General features: G+C 37.0%; 4 protein-coding genes across 4 annotated transcripts; all 4 read right to left on the bottom strand.

Moving 5' to 3' along the window:
• Positions 1-10: 10 nt before the first annotated feature.
• On the bottom strand, positions 11-7,479 carry LOC105226743 ((E3-independent) E2 ubiquitin-conjugating enzyme UBE2O). Its single transcript, XM_011205758.3, has 13 exons — positions 6,499-7,479; positions 5,960-6,213; positions 5,691-5,904; positions 5,364-5,613; positions 4,676-5,313; positions 4,475-4,623; positions 3,991-4,417; positions 3,837-3,926; positions 3,136-3,768; positions 2,414-3,066; positions 2,012-2,349; positions 1,680-1,952; positions 11-1,615 (listed from the first exon to the last, which is right to left on the bottom strand). Exons 1-13 carry the CDS (start codon positions 7,018-7,020, stop codon positions 1,425-1,427), a joined length of 4,632 nt encoding a protein of 1,543 aa, XP_011204060.2. The 5' UTR covers positions 7,021-7,479; the 3' UTR covers positions 11-1,424.
• A 435-nt stretch (positions 7,480-7,914) lies between these two features.
• LOC105226744 (outer dense fiber protein 3-B) lies at positions 7,915-9,101 on the bottom strand. Its single transcript, XM_011205759.4, has 4 exons — positions 8,937-9,101; positions 8,651-8,869; positions 8,393-8,579; positions 7,915-8,321 (listed from the first exon to the last, which is right to left on the bottom strand). Exons 1-4 carry the CDS (start codon positions 8,953-8,955, stop codon positions 8,057-8,059), a joined length of 690 nt encoding a protein of 229 aa, XP_011204061.1. The 5' UTR covers positions 8,956-9,101; the 3' UTR covers positions 7,915-8,056.
• Positions 9,102-9,180: 79 nt separating this feature from the next.
• LOC105226745 (synaptic vesicular amine transporter) lies at positions 9,181-14,061 on the bottom strand. Its single transcript, XM_011205760.4, has 9 exons — positions 13,505-14,061; positions 11,514-12,194; positions 11,339-11,442; positions 11,110-11,272; positions 10,644-10,684; positions 10,260-10,562; positions 9,974-10,196; positions 9,780-9,904; positions 9,181-9,401 (listed from the first exon to the last, which is right to left on the bottom strand). Exons 1-9 carry the CDS (start codon positions 13,692-13,694, stop codon positions 9,309-9,311), a joined length of 1,923 nt encoding a protein of 640 aa, XP_011204062.2. The 5' UTR covers positions 13,695-14,061; the 3' UTR covers positions 9,181-9,308.
• Positions 14,062-16,496: 2,435 nt separating this feature from the next.
• Positions 16,497-18,327, bottom strand: LOC105226746 (lysosomal acid glucosylceramidase). Its single transcript, XM_049448341.1, has 7 exons — positions 17,884-18,327; positions 17,665-17,810; positions 17,494-17,593; positions 17,297-17,435; positions 16,998-17,236; positions 16,756-16,921; positions 16,497-16,692 (listed from the first exon to the last, which is right to left on the bottom strand). Exons 1-7 carry the CDS (start codon positions 17,945-17,947, stop codon positions 16,593-16,595), a joined length of 954 nt encoding a protein of 317 aa, XP_049304298.1. The 5' UTR covers positions 17,948-18,327; the 3' UTR covers positions 16,497-16,592.
• Between the last annotated feature and the right edge of the window lie 1,427 nt (positions 18,328-19,754).

The following is a 19,754-nucleotide window of genomic DNA, read 5'->3' as shown; positions in this document are numbered from 1 at the left end:
TTTTTATGGACTGTACGGCTTTTTAATTTATAAATTGTTTATTTATTTTTAATTGCTTCGTTTAATTGTTAATTATTACATTGTTCCACCATTTCCGCTCACTTTCAATTACTTGAATAAGGAAAGCGGAAAGCATTCTTGCAGTGGCATATTTAGTTGTGATTAAATTTCATTTACGAATTTTTTAGAAGGCAACATTCTTTGGTATATTTTTCATTTCTTAGCTTCACTTCGCTTTCGCTCGATTTTTATTTTTCGTTTTTAATTTCATGTTTAACACTTTCTTAAGGACTGCAAATTAAGCCCACAACTTTTTGTTGCATCCGTATTCGGGTTTTCAAACTTCGGTTTTCTGCATAAATACATGTTTATCTATGGTGCTCATAAATACTAGCATACAATACATACATATATTTCTTTAATGCCATGTTTGGGTTGGCAAATTTTTACAATTAACTTTAGTTACCGTTACTTTTAAATTAAACACAATCTTCGAATAAATGATAATGGTAGAGACGGTGGATAACTAAAAAGTTGCGTTGCCATTTGACATATAACGGTAGTATCATATGTGAGTGTCATTCAATCGCAAACCGTTACTTTGGCAAAACAACTATTATTAAAATATCAGGTGGTTGTAAACTAATTTCGCATAAATTATAAATAATAAAGATCACAATTTCAAATATTCAACAATAACGGTATACCATATTTTATAAATACAATAATGAACAAATACTACTAGAAACGGTGCAGTAATTCATGCGTAATCTTCTTCCTTTATGAATGCAGTTATGTATGAATGATAATAAATAATTTTGAATCGTAACAAATATTTAAAGGCTTTTCGATCACTGCTGCAGAAAAAATTGTGCAATAATTTACGCACCATGCATATGCTTAATTATATACAATAGTTTTTTAGAATTACTGGTAATTTATTTTCCATTACAAATGCGGAGCTCATGGAAGAGCTTTTTTGAGATTCCAAGAATTTAACAAACTCATGACAATAATTTTGTATTCGCTTAGTGCTAAAGTGTGTTTACTTGTTACAATTTAGAAAAACAAATTTTTATAATTACAAATTAACATGCATATTTGTGAGTTTCAGTGTGTGACTTAAATTTATCATTTAATACTTTGCATTGATACAAAAACTAGAGATATACTATGTGTTTGTATATAAATATGACAACGTTTAAGCGCATTTAAACAGCAATGCAACTATGATTTTTACACTAAAGTTTAGTAAACGGACAGCAAGCACCATAAAATAGGCAAACTTATTGAAAGAAAAAAAATAATAATAATACAAAATAAATTATTCGTTTTTTACAATTTTCAATTGTAGTATTGAAAATCTAAAGCCGTTAAGCCCGCAATAGACACACGGTCCTCATGAACGGCGCCGATATCGCGTTCTATTCAACATGGCGCTCAGTCGCTGTTGCGTCACTTTTCCCCACTGATAGTTTACGTTCCGTTTTTAACGCTAATAATTTGGAATTGAAGGTTTCTAAGAGGCCAGCTAATGTTAAACAAAAGCCACGGCTTGCAGGTACAAGTGGAAAATCGGGTGGCGCGAACATAATTTTGGGTTCTTCATCGTTGACTGAAATGCGAGGTTTATTGTTTATTTATCTAAAAGTCTGAAATTAAATAAACGTATTGCCTACCGGCATTCGTATTCGTTTGCTTTGGCTGGTGCATTTCCTCCGTTGCAGTTTTCGCTGTAGCCTCTTCGTTTTTGTTATTTATCGTGGCCTTGGATAATTCCATCCAACCTTTAATGCGTTCGTACATTGAAAGGCCGCGTTGATGCCAATGTTCGCATATTTCTTCTCGAAAGAGTTCTGGTGGTTGTTGCAGAAGTTTCGTGGATGACTGCACCATTTTTATAATAACCATTTCATTGTACATACGAGAGTTTTCGCTACCTTGCTGGGTGCCTATGTAACAGATCATTAACTAATTTACAAGTGTGGCTTATTTAAGTGATTACACAAACCTTTTTGTTTTTCGTAACCAGCCTCGTTGAAGTAAGGTTCGGGCACCAAGATGAGACCCTGTATGGACACGATCACTTGCAGGAGAGTGCTGTTTGTGCCCCAAATCTCAGAGTCGCGCCCAGCCCACGTGCCTAACAAGGAGACACAAACTTTGCCGTCTTCGTAAAGGTTCGGATTTAAGCGATCGGAGCAATAGCTGATGTAGTGGCACAACGGCGGACTCTTCGGATATTCACGACCAAGTTGTATATCGAAGAAAAATAAGCCATCTTCATACGGTGTTTTCTTCGGGCCCTCAATCATGACACTTAGTAAATCCATGCGATCTTCAAAAACTCTGCGCAGTTAAGACAAATATTATACACAATTATATATAATTATTTGAAGAATTCTAAGCTTACTTAACCCATACACCGGGCGGCAGTGAAGTTTTCAGCATGCGATGCTCACGTTGCACAGCTCTATAATATTGTTGAGTATTATTGGGATGAAAAATAGTCAATTGGAACTTGTGAGCGGGCGGTGCTTGAGGTAAAACTTGAAAATATTCAGAGTTCGCGATCGGTGTGGAAATTGTCTCATTCGGTGAACTTAGCACAGAATCCATGGATTTTGTCGATATACATGCATTGGCATCCGCAGGTGTGCTCATATCAACCGTGTCGGATTTGGCGAGGTTCATCTGTTGCTTATCATCTATTGTGGACGTTTCAGTATCCTGGCCTTCCGTTGACTTTTCTTCATCTACATCTAACGGGTCCTCAATGTGTGCCTCCTCAATTCCTTCAAAACTGAATACTTCACTTAAGTTTATATTCTCGCCTTTGTAGTATTTTTCCCGAATCTGTTGTATGCATTTAACCAATTGTTCCTTTAGTAGAGCACAAAGGCGCACACAATCCATTTCGGGCGCAGCGTCTTCATTAAATTCAATGCTGCTGCAGGACATCGAGTTTTGATCATCATTAACTCTCACCGAACCGTTGGTGAGCTCCGAATAGCTGGTAGAACTGCCATCGCAGTTTTCATTGCGCGAACAGTTGCCAGAGTCATCCTGTGAGCACATGTATGTATGTATACGAATTATATGTTTATAAATATTCAATACTTATGTACAGCTTACCTGAGATGAGGCCATTGCTGATTTTAATTGACAAGTTTTTTCAAAAGCTCTTTCAATGTTGAGCATGGCGGAGTTAAGCAATTGATTATTCTGTGCCAGTATATTCTTATGATGCGCCGTTATATTGGCACCACCTGCAGCGGTCTTAATATCTGCATTTCCGCTGTTATGAACACTTGGCTGTGCTTCAGTAGTACTAGTAGTGGCTTTCTTTACCACAACTTTTTCGGACAAAGTTTGTGTGGACGGTGCCTGTGTCACAGTAGAAATAGATGTGTTCGATTTTAACCTCAGCACAGGTAGTACTACCGGAGAAGTAATACTACTAGATGCTCCACCACCGGCCCCGGACGATGGGGATTTAAACGGTGTTGGGGAGATGTTGAAGAGTATCTTTGGCGCATATTCCTTAGATGCATTAGTGGTGGTAGCAATTTCGTTTGCACCGCCGGCGGATTTAGTATCGGATTGTGGTCTTGGCGGCGTCTTTTCTGCACTATTCAGAGGCGCAACAGCTGGATGCTTTACATTTGATGAGGTAGCTTGCACATAACTAAACAGACGATTTTTTCGGTCTTGTGCGCGCTCCGCAATTGATTGCGTACCGCCTTTGCGTACACGCTCAATCAGACCCTTACAGTGAAAATGATTTTATTTAAATATTTCATTAGTTTTATGATTCGTTAATAGGGAATTATTACCTGGAAATTGTCTTCGTGGAAGAAGCTGGTATTCAATAAGCGATCCAAGTAGCGACACCCTTTGTAAACATTTAACAAATTACGCATAACCTAAATAAGCGCACAAAATGAAACTGTCACTGACCAGCACAAAAAAGGTATATATTGCACTTACTTCGATATTTTGCAAATTCGGACTCATATTGAAAATTTCCTCAAGGCGTGCAATTGCAATGCGTGTTCGCTCAATGTTTGTTATTATGTGGGATTCCTCCAGCGCTATCATTGGCGTGCTTCCTCCTAGTTCGCTATTTTCAGACTCAGTCTCCCATGAGTCATCCGATTCGTGTCCCCAATCAGCGTGGTCGTATTGACCAACTTCAAATAAATCTTGGGGCCAGCACATACTTATATGTCCGTCAACCCACCACACTTTCGCTCGTCCGTCAATAAAGTTATCTATGATTTGACCTGCGGTGCATGAGGCATCCTCACCCACAAAGTTTGCAACGCGTATAACCATAGTTCCAGGACGATATTGAAAATCAGGGTGATCTTTTAAATCATATACGCTAACTTCTGTCTCGCCATTGTATTTCGGTCTGTAAATATTCTTATATTGGTATTGAGTTATTCCAGACATGCATATAAATCCTTACCTCGGTTCATCAGCAGATGTATATGTGGTATACCATTTGACTCGTGCTGTCCGCCCCTGATGATCCACCATTTGTATAACGCCGTAGTCACGATAAGTCATATCACCATCTTCCTTGCCGCATACAACGAAATCCCCAGGGAAAAACTCCTAACAATAAATCATTAGAATTTATCTAAAGTACTACATTGTGCCAGCATACATGATTATCTAAATGATGTATGGGGTACAATTGTGTAGAAGATATGCCGGCCTCCACGGTACCATCTTGCCACACCACTGTGGCAGTACTGTATACTAAAAGAGCTTCGGTAACTAATTCGTCGCCATCTTTCGGTTGAAATTCTGGAATCATCAAAGAGGAACGTTTGGCAGGTACTTTACTTTTCTTTTTCAATAGTTGTCTTTTGCTATGTTTCGGGCTATGAAGAGGAGAAGGACTTGAGCAAGTTGTAGTACTGACGCGATCCTCGCATAAGTCTTCGTTGAAATAATCATCTTCATCGTCATCCTCGTCCTCATCGTCTGTTACCCATTCTGGTTCCCCACTGGTCTTTGAGGCTTTCCTTGATGGAAAATTGGATGCATTATGTTCAACAGACGTATCGGTTCCTGCTTTGTCTCTGCTATTTGAACTGCCTAACTTATCTGTTTTTAATGTAGATTTTTTTGGCTTCGCGCTTTTTGTATCAGCATCTATTAAACTTGACTTCTTTTTGGGTTTCTCTGTATGATGTGAACTATTGCTGCCGGCATTATTTTGACCGGAGGAACTGACCAGTCCACCACACTGATTTTCGGTTTTTTGTATTTGCGCTAGCGCTACTTTAAATTTACTAGCTGAAATTAATAGAAATAAAATAAGTTCTATATAAGACAATATGACAAACCTTGCTCTTTCTCCCATTGTGACTTTTTTATATAGTTATCAAGGTTGGAGAATCTTAAGTAGTTGCGATCGCTTATTTGCACCATACATGATTCGAAGAGATTCAGGCGCTTTAGGCGCATCAAGTCTTCTCCGCTCACACAAGGATTTGGTTGCTCTAACACGCTAGTGTCAATAGCATTTTCTTCAGAGAGAGCCTTACATTGCCAGTGAACCCAAACCGAATCGGTCTCAACTGATTCAATAGTATACTATGGAAATTGAGTATTAAAAATATTTTTAAAACTTTTATTCTAAATCAAAATTTTATTTCTTTAGTTGTACTCACTTTTGCTTTGAAAGGTTTGCCCTTTTTGTTTTTATGTATCGGAATGTTAGGAGTTAGCAGTTTGACATCTTCTAAAGCTGGCAGTCGACCGACTACAGTGTTGCCGGGATAAAATACATGAGGATTAAATATGCCGTGTGTATTGCGGGAATTATAGTCGGTGAAACCATAGAAATTATGTGAAGAGATTTCTATGCGTGCGCCAGCAGTTGATCTGCAAAATAAAAAAGTGTAAGTATTTATAGTTAAATATTCGTTTTGCGAGCAACCTTAATACAGCTTTTTCTTCCACATCCTTGGTGCTGCCCACCCATGAATCCAAGCAAACGGCGCTATCGCGCTGCCAATTATTTATCGGAAGCAGTCTTTCTGTCATAACGTTTTTAATAACATACTTTGTACCCAGCACTTTAACATCGGCATGCATACTAATGTCACGACAGTAACCGCGTTGGGTGTCCTTTCCCGGCACTAAACGTCGCACGACATCACCCGGCATTAAAGTACGATCAGCTAATGCAATCTTTTTGGAAGAAAATGAAAACATATTTGAAAGTTTTTAATGAATAATCAATTCATAAATATAAAATATTTATAACAGCTATACATACAATATAACTGTAATTCATGTCAAAATTTATTTATATGCCCATAACCTCATCATTTTGTAATGTAAGTAAAGTAATATGTGTGAGTATATCCCTAATCAATGATGTTGAGTTTTTAACTTCCTTTCATACTTTTTATTTAAAAAATGAGTATGTATTTCGTTTTATTTGGCCGTATTCGATAAATTTATTCCACTTACCGCCCCTTCAGGCTGCACTTCCTCTTTACCATCAGGATACCATGCTACTCGTACTTCACCTTTCAGAAGCACATCATCGAAATCGTCCTCTTCATCGCCAGAATATGTTTCAGACGTCTCAATTACAAGCCCAAACTTGACACGTCCTTTCTTATCAACGCGGAAAACTTCATCTTCAAAGAAGTATTGATTGTCCGCAGGCGAGTCGCCAAGATTCAATGCAGGAGTCTTTTCTCCTTCAGGATCGCTGTCAGTTGGTTTGTCGGTTGACATTTGCTCTCGTGTAATTGGTGTTCCAAGTTTTACAGGCAAAAATTTGGATTCAACAGATTCGTCCTCTTGAACATTTGTGCATCCAATGGAATTTACCAAAAAATTTTTGGAGTTTACATCTGCTGATTTATTAGTAGTTGCAGCCCCTTTATCATGAAGAAATTTTTCCGAATAATTGGATTGTAGCTCTTGATCATGGATTTTCAACTCCTGCTCATTGTGGTCACTATCTGCATTCGTTGCCATCATATAACAACTTCGGTTTTACGTGCCTTAATCCTTAATTACAACTCACTCTACACCCACCTTACTCTCTTTTGTGTTAATTTTCGTTTTCTGGCAAATATGCACATGGGCGCGTCTTAATAATGTGTTTACCGTTTTTTCGCTAAAAAGATTTTATAATTATACTATTTTTTCCCTATTTGCTAATTTTTTTTGTTGTTTTGTTCGATTTTTTGTGCCAAAATTAACGGAATTAATTTTTCTGCCTTCACAAACGAATGAAAATTGAAAGCGAATGCAATTAGCAGCAAAGGGTGACCCAAAGGATATAACTTCTTCACCATGAATTATAACTATTTCTATGAACAGTAATAATTATGTTATTAAGAGGAAAATAACTAGTTAAAGGTAAAGTTTTATGTTTTTTGCTTTAAAATGTAATAAGTTTTACCAGATTATCCTTATTAGTAAATGTATGTTTTGAATATGTAAATTGCCTTGGTAAGAGTTTATAGCATGACATATGTATATTGTTAGTGGTATACATTTGGGTTTGTTTTTGTTCATTTTGGTGGCAAATTGACAGTCAGCTGTTCACAACAAATTCAGTGTTGTATAGCGGAGCAAAGTGCTTCGAGCAATTAAATTTAAATTATTTTGGCGGCTATTTTTCACTCTTTAATGTAGGTTTTTAACTACAATAATTACGGTTTTATTTATACGTTATTAATTTTAATATTGTGACGAAATAATCTTAACATCCCAAGGCTTGCATAGGTTAATACCAGTATTTCCGGTTGTTAAAGGATTCCAATTGGAATCCTTCCTATGCCTTCGCAGTTATAGTATTTTAAATCGTTGTTTTAAGCCTATAAAAATCATTCAAAGACTTGTTTAGTTACTAAAGCAAGTGACAACAATGAAAAGTTCAAGAACTTATTTCGGTTTTTTTTTATTATTTCTATATAATCAATTGTATAATCTAGTAGAACTTTCGAAACTTTTATCTTCAAAGTAAGTACCAAAATATAAGAATTTTGATTTCTTCCTAATATTGCAATCACATATTATCACACTTAACAATCATTGGTGGCGCAAACTCGTTGTGTCGTATACCGAACGAGTAAGCCTGTCCAGATTTGCCGGGACGGTAGTACATTAGATCGTAATAGTTTGGACCAGGGCCAATTTGCTTATAATAGTAAGGATTTCGTCCGGCAATTGAATACTCAGGACTACGTGGTAGTTTAACCGAAAGATTTCCAGCACCATAAGCAGCTGGTCCAGGTGAATGTTGTTTACCCGATATACCACACCGCATGCCCCTGTATTTGTTATAAGACAATGTATGTAATTACAAGGTATGTTTATAGATTTACAAATATGTGTATCTTACATGCTGTATGCTGGAAATCCCGGTTTAATTGGTGACACATCCACACCATATGCATTGGGACCAGGTGTAGAGCTCTTGAAGTTATAGGCAGTGCGCCAAGACATAGAATATGCTGGCGCATCAGTGCCCTTAAAGAACGGCTTTAGATGTACATCATGTGCACCAGGTCCTGGACCAAATCGTTTCTCTGCAAGCACAATATTAACGTACGTAAATAATTGAAGGCACTTGCTAAAAAAAAACAGATAGAAAACACACCTTTCACATATGTTCTGCCCTGTATCGTAAATTGATTTCCACGACTTATGCCATAACGCGTCAAGGTATCAACCTTATAGGCTCCCGGTCCTGGGCCAATCAGTTTTTCGTGCTTGTATGAGCGTGTGCCAAACGAGTACTGTGGCATACGTTGCTTACGAGCATCATGATTCTCATAGCCAACATTCGGCGGCAGCATGTAAGCGCCGGGTCCGGGACCTATGGAGAAGAAAAACCGTTAACCAGCATATATTGAAGGGGATGAACTTGCAATTGAAATACTCACCTAAAGGCCTTTTACTCATGTTACTGTTTTTGCAATGTTAAAAAGGAAATCAGTTGAAAAATTTGGAATTTTGAATTTAGAAAAGATAAGATTTTTTATGTATGTTTTTCAAAAGTGTCGAAAACTTATTTGAATCTTTTTTTCTACATTTTATGACACTTTTTAAACCGCCGACGTTGGCAAACTCGACATAAACGAAATAATTTCGCAGGTGGATATACATTAGGAATGCGGCCAGATCGGATCCAACTTGTATTTTAACTTTTAATCGACATTTAAATGATTTACACCTAATGTTATTTACAATATGTTCGAAATAAATGATATAAAACATTAAAAGATTTCTAATGCAAGTGATCCTTCGCTGCATTTTTACTCAATGTCGATCGAATTGTAAAGCTGTTTGTATTGAGAGTCCCGTCCGCTGTTCCTAAGCAATAGCTCGTTATGCTTTTCACGCATAGTCTGGTAAAAGAAAGTTAAGAAATGTACACTCTTCATATGCATATACTTGTATATAAATATTGTTAAGTAATACATAAGGTGATGCGAACGCAAGCTTCTTGTACTTACTTATAAAAGTTAGACCGCGAAAATATACTTATAAATAGAGACCTTGTACTGAAACTCAAGAACTCATCACATAGCCCCGAACTGCATTTGGTCAAAAAAACTAATTTTACACCCATACAATCGCGAGATCTTCGGCTGACAGTTCCAGTGATAGAATGGACTGATATATTCTCCTTTATTTTATTTTTAAATATCCAAAGAAGCTTGTATTTGGACCACCTGCTGTTATTGCTCAACTATATACAACAAAATTTACCGGTTTTAACTTACTTTCGGATTATAATTTTGATGAAGAAACACCAAAACTGGGCCGTAACATATATTGAAGAAACCAACGATGCGCATTAGCCAGGAGAAACCAAAAGTTTGTGCCAGCTCACCGCCAAGTAAAGGAGCTAGAGGAAGGAGGAAGTACTGGTATAAAGAACATATTGTACATTGCATTCCGAAAAGTATATACTTACCAAGGCAGTAAGCTAAGCTGACAGATGTCTGTTGGATGGCATAGACTGTACCATAGCTCGACATGGAATTGCCGCCACCAGTGTCGCCTTGCTCTTCCTGCGCTAAAGTGGCATCAACAAAAGTGGCCAATAACGGCACCAAGGCAGCGTCAATTACACCAATACTCAGTCCTAACCCAAAGTGTGGCAACAGTAGTTGACTGACTGTTGTTGCGCTGGGGATCTGCGAATACACAACTTCATATATTTTAGTATTGTACTTCGCCGTTTTTTAGGAATTACTTACCAAGATGGATGAAATGCCCACCAACAACAGGGCAATGCATGAAATTTTTACTTGTCCATATTTATAGGCGAATGTGCCAAAGAAATTCGTGCCAATAAAATATCCTACGGAATCCGGTATGAACACCGTACCTAACTGCCATTTGGTGGCGTGAAGTTGTTGTATTAACCAAATGGGCAAGCAGGGCTCCAATATAGCCATTGTTGAGGTGGAAAACCAAATTGCCACAACAATTGCGAGTATCATTTTACTTTCGAGCAAAGGACGCCATTTTGGCCGCTGTTCTTCATTGTCAATTGTAACCTGAGATGTGAAGAACAGGTGTACATTGTAAAAAATGAAATGCTAAATAGTGACATTCGTTTATAAAAAAAATTGTATTACCTCGGGTTGAATGGAGAGATCCATAGTTAGGAGCTGCATTCCTTATATGATAAGTATTTACAAAAAAAAAGGTTATACTTAGACAGTTTGATTCATCAATTAACATTTTTTGAATCAAACATAATTTCAACAAATAAACCAGCAAAATGAGAGTCTGTTCCGGAACCCCGATTACCTTTGAAACGGGTTTCTTGCTATTTACTTCGACCAAATTTGATACTAAAGTGCCATTGGATCGATCGTACACTTATTCTTAAAGTTCATATGGACATTAACATTATTTATGTTTTCACCATTAAAATCTCACAATCGCAGTCATCAACAAACTAATCATTAAAAATAATACTTGAGTGCGGTCTATTTCTGATCATTTTCAAAAACAGGGGTTTTACGCCTTTAGATTTCGACATGGCCGACGATTTATACCTAAAACTACTATATTTGAAATTATATATTTTTCACTTACCCAAATTCAGAAATATCACTGTAGACAGTATTATAAAAGGTGCTGACTTTCCGATCAAATAATAAAGTATGCTGCCGAAAGGATATCCCAGCAACACACCCAAAGCAATGCTACCCAAAATTATGCCCATCACTTTTGAACGACGGTCTTCCTCTGGATAGTGCTAAAGCATGAAAGATAGGAAAATGTGGGTACATATATAAATTCTAACATGTGTGCTGTTATTTACTTGTGCCACGAGACTCATGCCGCACACACCAATGCAAGCCGAACCAACTCCTTGAATTGCGCGAGCTATCAACAGTTCTATGTAAGTCTCACCCACCGAGAACACTATGCGCGAAGAGTTAATACAAAATCCTTATTTTTACAGCCCAAATTATAATAACATAAATCACACATACCCAATGAAGAGAGGAGCAGCAGAAATGTGCCGGCCACAATCGGCAAACGGTAACCAAATTTGGCAGTTAGATTGCCGACGATCGGATTGAATATTAACTGTACCAGCGCCTTCATGGACAACAATATGCCAATGGCGCTATTTTCGCTTGTCAAACTTTCATTTGCATCAGAGTGTGTCTTCGTGTCCTTGCCGTCAGGGTTGCTGTCGGTGACCGTGGTTGCTGCAGTGGTACCCAGGGCGTGATTGGCGCCACTATGAGCCGTATCCTCATTAAAATTTGTTTCATCGAAATGTTTTCCTATGGGTTTATCAGCGGCTCCTGTGGTATTTCCGCTGGTTGAGCTTTTTGTCAGTGTCCCAGCTGTTGTTCCAACCCCCGCACCCGCGTTCATGTAGCGCAATAGCTTGTGTTCCGCAGAAACAAACGGCGCTTTATCATCGCCATGTGGAAGCGTAATCACCATCGATTTGCCGGGTATCGGATGCTTCGTCATAACTGTTTGTACGGGTTGTTGTGCGCCATCGATGTAGCGATGAGCCAAACTGGGTGGTGCCATGAAAGGGCTGACGATGCCAACGCTGGCAGCATCGTTTGTGTAGTTGTAGCCGTTGAACTTCTCCAGTGGAGTGTTATGTGCCCGGTTATTTATAGTCGCCAGATAATCGGGCAATATGGGCACTGCGTGTGGATTGTGTGGGGATATGAGTGCATTTTGTAGAAAGATAAAAAATGTTCGTAAGTGTAAAACCCGATTTTAAATGCATGAATTTTAGAAAGGAATTCGCTGTTGTTTTGAAAACCGAACTTTATAAAACTTATCAAAAATCTAATTGAAAAAACAATGAGATTCCAATCTATTTTACACGAACTGTAGATTGTCATTAGTTCAAATATCGTTATTAAAATTGTCTCTATGATATTTTCTTTAAAAGCAATATGGATAGGAACGTAACAAATCAAACCTTCGTTAAAGGAACATTTTTGAATTTCTATACTCAAGCTGTGGCCATTTTGTGAAAATTACACCGCAATTGAAGAGTATATGAGCGATTACATGTTTTTCAGTAGATTGTTCATAAAGATTTTGGTTTTCATTAAAGTTTAGAAATCTATTGAATTAAAGTTATACAATTTAATATATTTCCCGTAATTTCCTATACCTAAACAACTAACGGGTGATCCAAGTAGAGGTACTTTTTTCAATAGCCTTTTTTTAATAGATACCGCATGAGTGGCGTCAAGTTCTCACGTTCTTTTTGCTCAATATGGCTTGGCATTCTTCATGGAAAGACTTACACCCGAACAACGTTTAGAAATCGTTCAACTTTATTATGAAAATTCACGTTCTGTAAAGAATGTGTTTCGCACGCTTCGCTCGACTTATGGTCAACATAATCGGCCTACTGAGCATACTATTCGCAACACCATCACCCATCTTGAGGCCTAGCATTCATCATTGGATAATATGCGACCGAATACACCACGTCTCGCACGCTGCGATGAAAATATAGCAGACTTAGCTGAGAATGTACACGAAGACCGTTCGCAGCAACTCGGACTGCGTATGGAAAGACTTGGCATATTTGACGAGATGTTAAATTGAAGGCGTACAAAATACAGCTTGTAGAAGAACTGAAGCCTGTCGACCTTCCTAAGAGACAACAGCTTGGAATTGCTCTCACGAATCATCGAATATTGAACTCAACGAATGGACCATCTGAGACGCAGTCGCGGGCAACATTTGAAAAAGATAATCTTCGAAAAATAAATGCCAAAGTATTTTCTTTCGAATGATAATAAACATTCTCCATTAAATTTAAAGTTTCTGTTTTTCCTTTAAATTAATTATTAAACTTCGAAATGGATCACCTTTTATAAAATTGAATACGCACTATTTTGATTACAGAAATAATATATAAAAGATATTATAATATAAGTTTTTCCAACAAAAAAAGAAATGGATGAGCACAACCAAATTGATGGCCTACCAATCACAGTTAACAGCACATTATCCAGTAGTAACGCCAGATAGACGATAACGGCAATTATACACCGATTTGTATTTCCGAATTTCGGAGCCGATGAGCGTCTCTCAGCTCCCGACGTGTTCAGCGCCGATGCTGTGCGAGCAACATTTGTGTGATCATCGTCCGCTTCGGCAGATCGTTCTTCAACCATTTTAGTTTTGCAACGCACTCAGTTGGAAAGAGCTTAATTTTCAGAAATTTAATAATATGCCAACTTCAATACACACACATACATATGTATTTACTTTTGTATTCACAAACACATTAATTGGTGGCGCGCATGTTAATTGGTTTTTATAGATTTTCTGATTGCTGCCATATGCTGGTTGAAAAATTCAATAACGGGTAATTGTTTCACGAACAAAATCACAATCACTCGCAACAAAAGCAATTCACTCCCGTTTATTGTTACAAATCGGCGGTATGAATGTGGTGAGGAAGCGCGCGCGTTTATCCTTCTATGCTCGGCACTCAACAGGTGTCACCGCTCCGGCTGTGGACGAACAATTGAAAAGCTTCGACACTTTGCCGAGCCATTTTATAGTCACAAACAGGCGGCAAGGCACAAGCTGACAGCCTGTTGCATGCTGCCATTCATTATAGTGCTCAGTCGGGTGTGCTTTTATGGCTTTACCCATTGACATGTTGCGTTGGGGTGGCAACAAAAAACTCGTGGCGTGGAAGGAGACTTTCAGCAATATATTCAGCCGGTAAAGTGACCGCATATACCATAAAGCTTACATATTTACATCCACATGGGGCATGCCAAAAAGAGTGAAAATGTTAGAGTTTCTGAAAATGATTTTACTTTGGTGAAAGTTGCATATAAGGCCTGTTATTCCTTGGGGCAAGATTATTGGGTAAAGTTCGGAAGTCGGCAATTGAAATACATCTAATACTAATTTCACGCTTGCTAGCTGATTGCCTCAACTTCTCTCCATATTGGTGTTCACGCCAACTAAAATATTAGAACCAAAAGTTCTAAAATGCCAAAATTTCTGTGAAGGAAGGATTTTAAGCCAAAACTAATTGGCCGGTCTTATGCTTTCTGTTTGAATAAAATCACGTCCACTTGCTTTGGAATTCACCTTTTGTTCAGACATACATATTTGCTCTTGTATCGAATTTCACATTAAATAGACAACAATAATCTTAGCACTACGGTATACCACAACCTTGCACTAGGCCCTTATCCTGAAGCGAGTTCATTGTTAACAGCAACACTGCCTTATTGTGTATCCTGAAGAGCAGAGTTTTAGTATTTCTTTGCCATGATTGAGGCTTGAGTAAAAAAATTAGCTGCCTATAAATACCGTACAGCGCTTTTCATATCTGTGTCGGCTAACAGGGCAGATAAGTTGCATGCCGCCAGACGCCTTTGACCCACATACACATGATGCCAAGCACACATATGCATGTATTGTGAGAAGGTATTTGTGAATTTGCTTCTGCTCGCAATGGATCACAGCTGGTTATGGATTTCTAGTCTTCTTTTTCCGAAAGCAATTTTTCAGTTCATTTAATTTTAAAGCGCTTTGTCATCGCTGTGGAAGCAAATAATGTTGGGAAGAAAGAAAGCCATGTACTGTGGCAGAGCGAGTTCTTTAAATGCTATGGAATGTGGAGTATTTTATAGCAAAACTCAGCTTAAATAATAATATAATATGTACATACATATACATATGTCGATATTTTATATACATATACTGTTTCCGCTGTCAGATATAACCAGTATATAACCATTTTATAACCAAAACTCAATTTTTTCCAATATGAGTGGTTTCTATTAAAATTTTTTTCCATCGCCTGTAAACTTATGAAAAGTGATGTTACGTTATTTTGCATTTTAGGTGACGATATACATATACATATATTCCACTTTTATGTAAATATAACACAAAAACAATTAATATCTGAACTATATTAACTAAATGTGTGTCCTTACATATATGTATATAACAGGTGGTCTGAAAAGTTCGTAGGCTGATGCATAGGTGGTACAACCAATATTAAATCAGCTATGCTAATCGACAGTCATCAAAATAGACTGCACATGATGAACCGACATCATGCATTTGGGCATGATATAATATTCATCGACTATCTTCAATGAAGAAAACTCATTAACAGCGATTATAACATTGCGTTATTGGAGCGTTTGAAGGAGAAAATCATGAACAAACGGTCCCAGTTTGAAGAATAAGAAAATTCTGTTTTATAAAGACAACGCACCGTAGCACAAATCAATGGATACAATGTTAAAATTTCATAAATTGGCCTTCGAATTGTATCCGGATCCATCGTATCCATTCCAGATCTAACTCTTAGTGACTACTTCCTCAAAGGATTGCTCGCTGGAAAAAAATTTTAGCAACAATGAAGAAGTTAACGCAGAAATTGAGGCTTATTTTGAGGCTTAAGGTAATGTATGATAAAAATGGTATTGAAATTGTTATTTTATGCTGTTGAATATTTTATAAAAGCATAAGAATGTCTCAAATAGGATTTATTGACTGCCCAGGATTAACTGCCTATTTCATTCACTGTGAGCAGGATGTGCGAGTGTAAAGCCATGCATGTGTGTTCGTAAAATCAAATTAAATTTTAAATTAACTTGAACTCGAGGCTTGTTAGTGCATACACAACAAACATATCGATCTGCGTTCGAACTGACGTCATGGGAGAATGTACGCCTAAAAATAGATCAAAGTATTGAGCAAGTCGAAAATGTCTCACTTTATTGTTGTTGAATGTACCTAATAGGAGTACAAGGTTTTATAACGGAGAGTAAGAGTTACACCTGCAATGAAAGCATATTCCAACCCCACAACAACAAAATAGGAGAAAATTAATAAACTGGAGAGTGGATCAAATCTTTGCATATTAAATTATACAAATTATAATATATAAAGCATTAAGAGTATGATTTAAGGGAATATTTTCTTATAGTAAAAGACTTTATTTTTATATTTATTTAGAGTAAAAATAGTTATATACATACATATATCATACACATATATGTACGAGTATACATACAGACAATACATACTTAAATATAAAGGACAGTATGAATCGAGTGTGGAGGGATTTTGAATAGAACAGCTCCGCGATAGGTATCTTGTATGCCAACATCAACACTAACGGGATTACTAGTGAAGAAATGGAAAAAGTAAAGTAATTACAGTTCAAAATTATTGCTGATATATGCACACCGGTTTAAGATGATGACGGCCACACTTTGATCCGCTCTCAAAAAGGCCACCACATCCACATTATCATTTTTATTTTCAGCAGCAATGCGAACTGAACCTCCAGCTATGAATTTCGTGAAATGCCCCATCGTATAGAACAGCGGTTGTTTGTAAACCTCAAAGTGATCTAATTCAAGCATAAACCAAATGTATTATTGAATATGGAAAAAAATGTATATTCGTAAAATATAAATAAATATTACTTGTGGTGTTGGCAATCATTGGCGCATCGCCACCCTCATAGTCCAACAAAATGTTACAGTTTATCGGTTCCGTTTCATTGGAATCGGTGTTTAGGTATTTTAGTAAGTTTTGTGCGAATTGTTCACCACGCTCCCACGATCCGAAAATGGGATCGGAATCCTCTAAAGACTTCTCGCTTACATCAAATCCCAGATCGCGAATGAAATCGACGTTAATGCCGTGTTGCGTAAAGAAGGATCTACAAATTGAAAAGCATTCCGTAAACTGTCGAACACTTAAATGTTGATTTTTTTCTCACTGGTAGATGTGCTTTCGCAACTTTTTTGGGAACATTTTTAAAATATTTTCGATTGAGTCGGAAATCGAACCAATAAAACCTTCAGTCTTCTGCCAGCGTTGCTCTCGGTCAACTTCTATCTCAATGCTCTCAGCAGCCGCTAAATATTTAATAATTTATATAAAGGATGAAAACATTCACAAATAAAAGAAACTTACGAGCTTCCATAGATCTGGCGATGAGTTGATCGTAATCGAAAATATAATATTTTTTGTAGAGATTAAACTGGCCATGTGTCGTCGCGAAGCGCAGACCCGACTAGGAAACGAAAAAAATGTTTCAGGGTATTAAGTATTTCAAAGTTTTCAACCCAGTATTGATCTAATTACCTTGGACGAAGAGACAACAGCAAAAACATATTCTTCGCTTGGCGTCGGATCATCCAAATAGTCACAATACTTAGCATTGCAAACACATACGAGTCCTGTGCTATACTCTTTCAGCGCGCATGGCAGCGTCTCTTGATTGGAATGCGCTAAGGAGTTAATAATACACAGTTTATACAAAATAAATTTAGCAATAAATATATATATCCTTTAGATACTTACATACAAGCATTCCAATCAAGCTGATGGCCAAGAAAAACCCCATAGAATTCATATTCTTCGCCATTTGCTAGATAATACGCTGTGGAATTAAGCGTCTGAGTTGCTGTTTATATAAGGCTGTCGCCCCCAAGTGCCAATGGAAAAATATTAAGTATTATTTGTTTTGAACAAATTGGTTAACGTATGACTTGTTCTTAGATATGTTTTATAATTTTGTTTGTTTTGCCTTTTGTACTCTACTGAGATAAGTAATAAAGTACTATAAAATTGTAACAAGCTTATCTGAGTGAATTGTTTTAGTTTTTTAATATTCGCGCACAAATAAAAGCACGGATTTATTTGAAGAAATTTCTTAGTCAAAATCTCTCTTATTATTTCAAACACGATAATTTCTCCATAACACACCGAGTTCTCACTACTTTTGCAGTACTATTTCTGAAGGCGAAAACTAAAATGCTTGTATGCATGAACCAAATAATGAAAGTACAACTACACACGAATTCCCTTCAAAATGTTGTTGTGTAAATGAATTGATAACAGTAAATGGATTTAACTATTGAAGATTTATAACGGCCGTAGTGCCGCTTGAATTGGCGTTGCACCAAATTGCTGGTGAAGGTGGTTCAAAATACCACGTTTGGCTCGCTCTCTATATTTAAGTCCTGGTTTCAGAACAGCAATAACAAAATGTGTAAAGTGTACTAAATATATGACACTAAATGGATATATGAGTAAAGTGGCATAATCCTGGTCTATATTATTTCCCATTATTTCATTTATACTAACTTTTTATTGGATTCGCTAAGTATCAAAATTCGACGATCATTCAATCGTAATTGCAGATTTTTCGCTCAAAGGTCTTCAGCACAATTGTTAAAAAATCATTTCACTAGTTACCCCCTAACGGTTATTTCAAATCAGCAATAAATTCCTGCATACAGTGGCGATGTCATAAAAATTTTTAAGTTATCAGCAAAGTGTTTTTTTTATTGTCAATCTTTTTAGTCATAAGATAAGCATTTTCTACTTGTTATTATGAAAATGAAATGTTAACAAGCTTCTGGTATTTCTCTATTTATAGGTAACTATTGTTAATAACGCAGGGCCGAAACGAGACAATTTACCGCCCTAGACAAATGCCAAATTCTGCCCCCCTTCTAAGCCTATTTAGCCTTAACAACAAAATTTATAACGTTTGGTAATCATTAAGGTAATTTCATTAAAAAAACACGCATAGTGGATAAAACATAGTGAAGAGGAGCGAAACGTTTCAAAAATCTAATTTTACTCAAAAAGTGTATTCCTAGTTTTAGTAGATTGTACCGAACCTTTATGTTCGAAAAACTTCCCACAATCATTTATGTTATATTTGCTATTTCCAAATTGTAGTTTGTATTGCTGTTCTGAAATCCAGCTACGAGATATTTTTTAGAGCTTCGACTAATTTTCACCTTTCTACGTATGTATACAAAATAAATGATTAAAATACTTTCCCTAAATAAACGCAGTAGTGTTTAGGTACAACTGATTGGTAGTAGTTGAAATTATTACTCCAGTCAATCTCACTGCACTTGACAACACTTCAACCAAAATTTGTTTGACAAGTTGAGTAGATATCGATATCTGCGCACAACACTGCAGTGGAACGTTTCGCCTTCTCACTTTACCTCGCCTTCAAACGGGTGGTGTTTTGGCTACCCAGAAGATACTTGGTCTAAGGCCGAAAGTCATGAGCTGCTTGAACCATATGTAAATATGTAAAATAATCGTTTCTGGGCACGGCCAAGAGAATGGCGCTCAGGGAACTTTTCTCACTGACGTCAACTTCTACACATGGCTCCATTCTCCAGCAAACATTGGAGTAGTAATTT

The sequence above is a fragment of the Bactrocera dorsalis genome, chromosome 2 (assembly GCF_023373825.1).
Source record: "Bactrocera dorsalis isolate Fly_Bdor chromosome 2, ASM2337382v1, whole genome shotgun sequence".
Classification (NCBI taxonomy): Eukaryota; Metazoa; Arthropoda; class Insecta; order Diptera; family Tephritidae; genus Bactrocera; species Bactrocera dorsalis.
This window is presented reverse-complemented; position numbering and strand designations above follow the sequence as displayed.

What these genes read in the sequence shown, in the direction of transcription:
- LOC105226743 (XM_011205758.3), bottom strand. Translation starts at nt 7,020, where the DNA reads ATGATGGCAACGAATGCAGATAGTGACCACAATGAGCAGGAGTTGAAA. An exon ending in TACATCATTTAGATAATCAT is followed by an intron (nt 4,624 to 4,675) that starts GTATGCTGGCAC and finishes ATTTATTGTTAG; the next exon opens with GAGTTTTTCCCTGGGGATTT. An exon ending in TGGTTACGAAAAACAAAAAG is followed by an intron (nt 1,953 to 2,011) that starts GTTTGTGTAATC and finishes TCTGTTACATAG; the next exon opens with GCACCCAGCAAGGTAGCGAA.
- LOC105226744 (XM_011205759.4), bottom strand. An exon ending in GGGCAGAACATATGTGAAAG is followed by an intron (nt 8,580 to 8,650) that starts GTGTGTTTTCTA and finishes TTGTGCTTGCAG; the next exon opens with AGAAACGATTTGGTCCAGGA. An exon ending in GGATTTCCAGCATACAGCAT is followed by an intron (nt 8,322 to 8,392) that starts GTAAGATACACA and finishes TAACAAATACAG; the next exon opens with GGGCATGCGGTGTGGTATAT.
- LOC105226745 (XM_011205760.4), bottom strand. Translation starts at nt 13,694, where the DNA reads ATGGTTGAAGAACGATCTGCCGAAGCGGACGATGATCACACAAATGTT. An exon ending in ATCTCTCCATTCAACCCGAG is followed by an intron (nt 10,563 to 10,643) that starts GTAATACAATTT and finishes TTCACATCTCAG; the next exon opens with GTTACAATTGACAATGAAGA. An exon ending in TGGGCATTTCATCCATCTTG is followed by an intron (nt 10,197 to 10,259) that starts GTAAGTAATTCC and finishes GTGTATTCGCAG; the next exon opens with ATCCCCAGCGCAACAACAGT.
- LOC105226746 (XM_049448341.1), bottom strand. Translation starts at nt 17,947, where the DNA reads ATGGCGAAGAATATGAATTCTATGGGGTTTTTCTTGGCCATCAGCTTG. An exon ending in CTGTTGTCTCTTCGTCCAAG is followed by an intron (nt 17,594 to 17,664) that starts GTAATTAGATCA and finishes TTCGTTTCCTAG; the next exon opens with TCGGGTCTGCGCTTCGCGAC. An exon ending in CGCCAGATCTATGGAAGCTC is followed by an intron (nt 17,436 to 17,493) that starts GTAAGTTTCTTT and finishes TTAAATATTTAG; the next exon opens with CGGCTGCTGAGAGCATTGAG.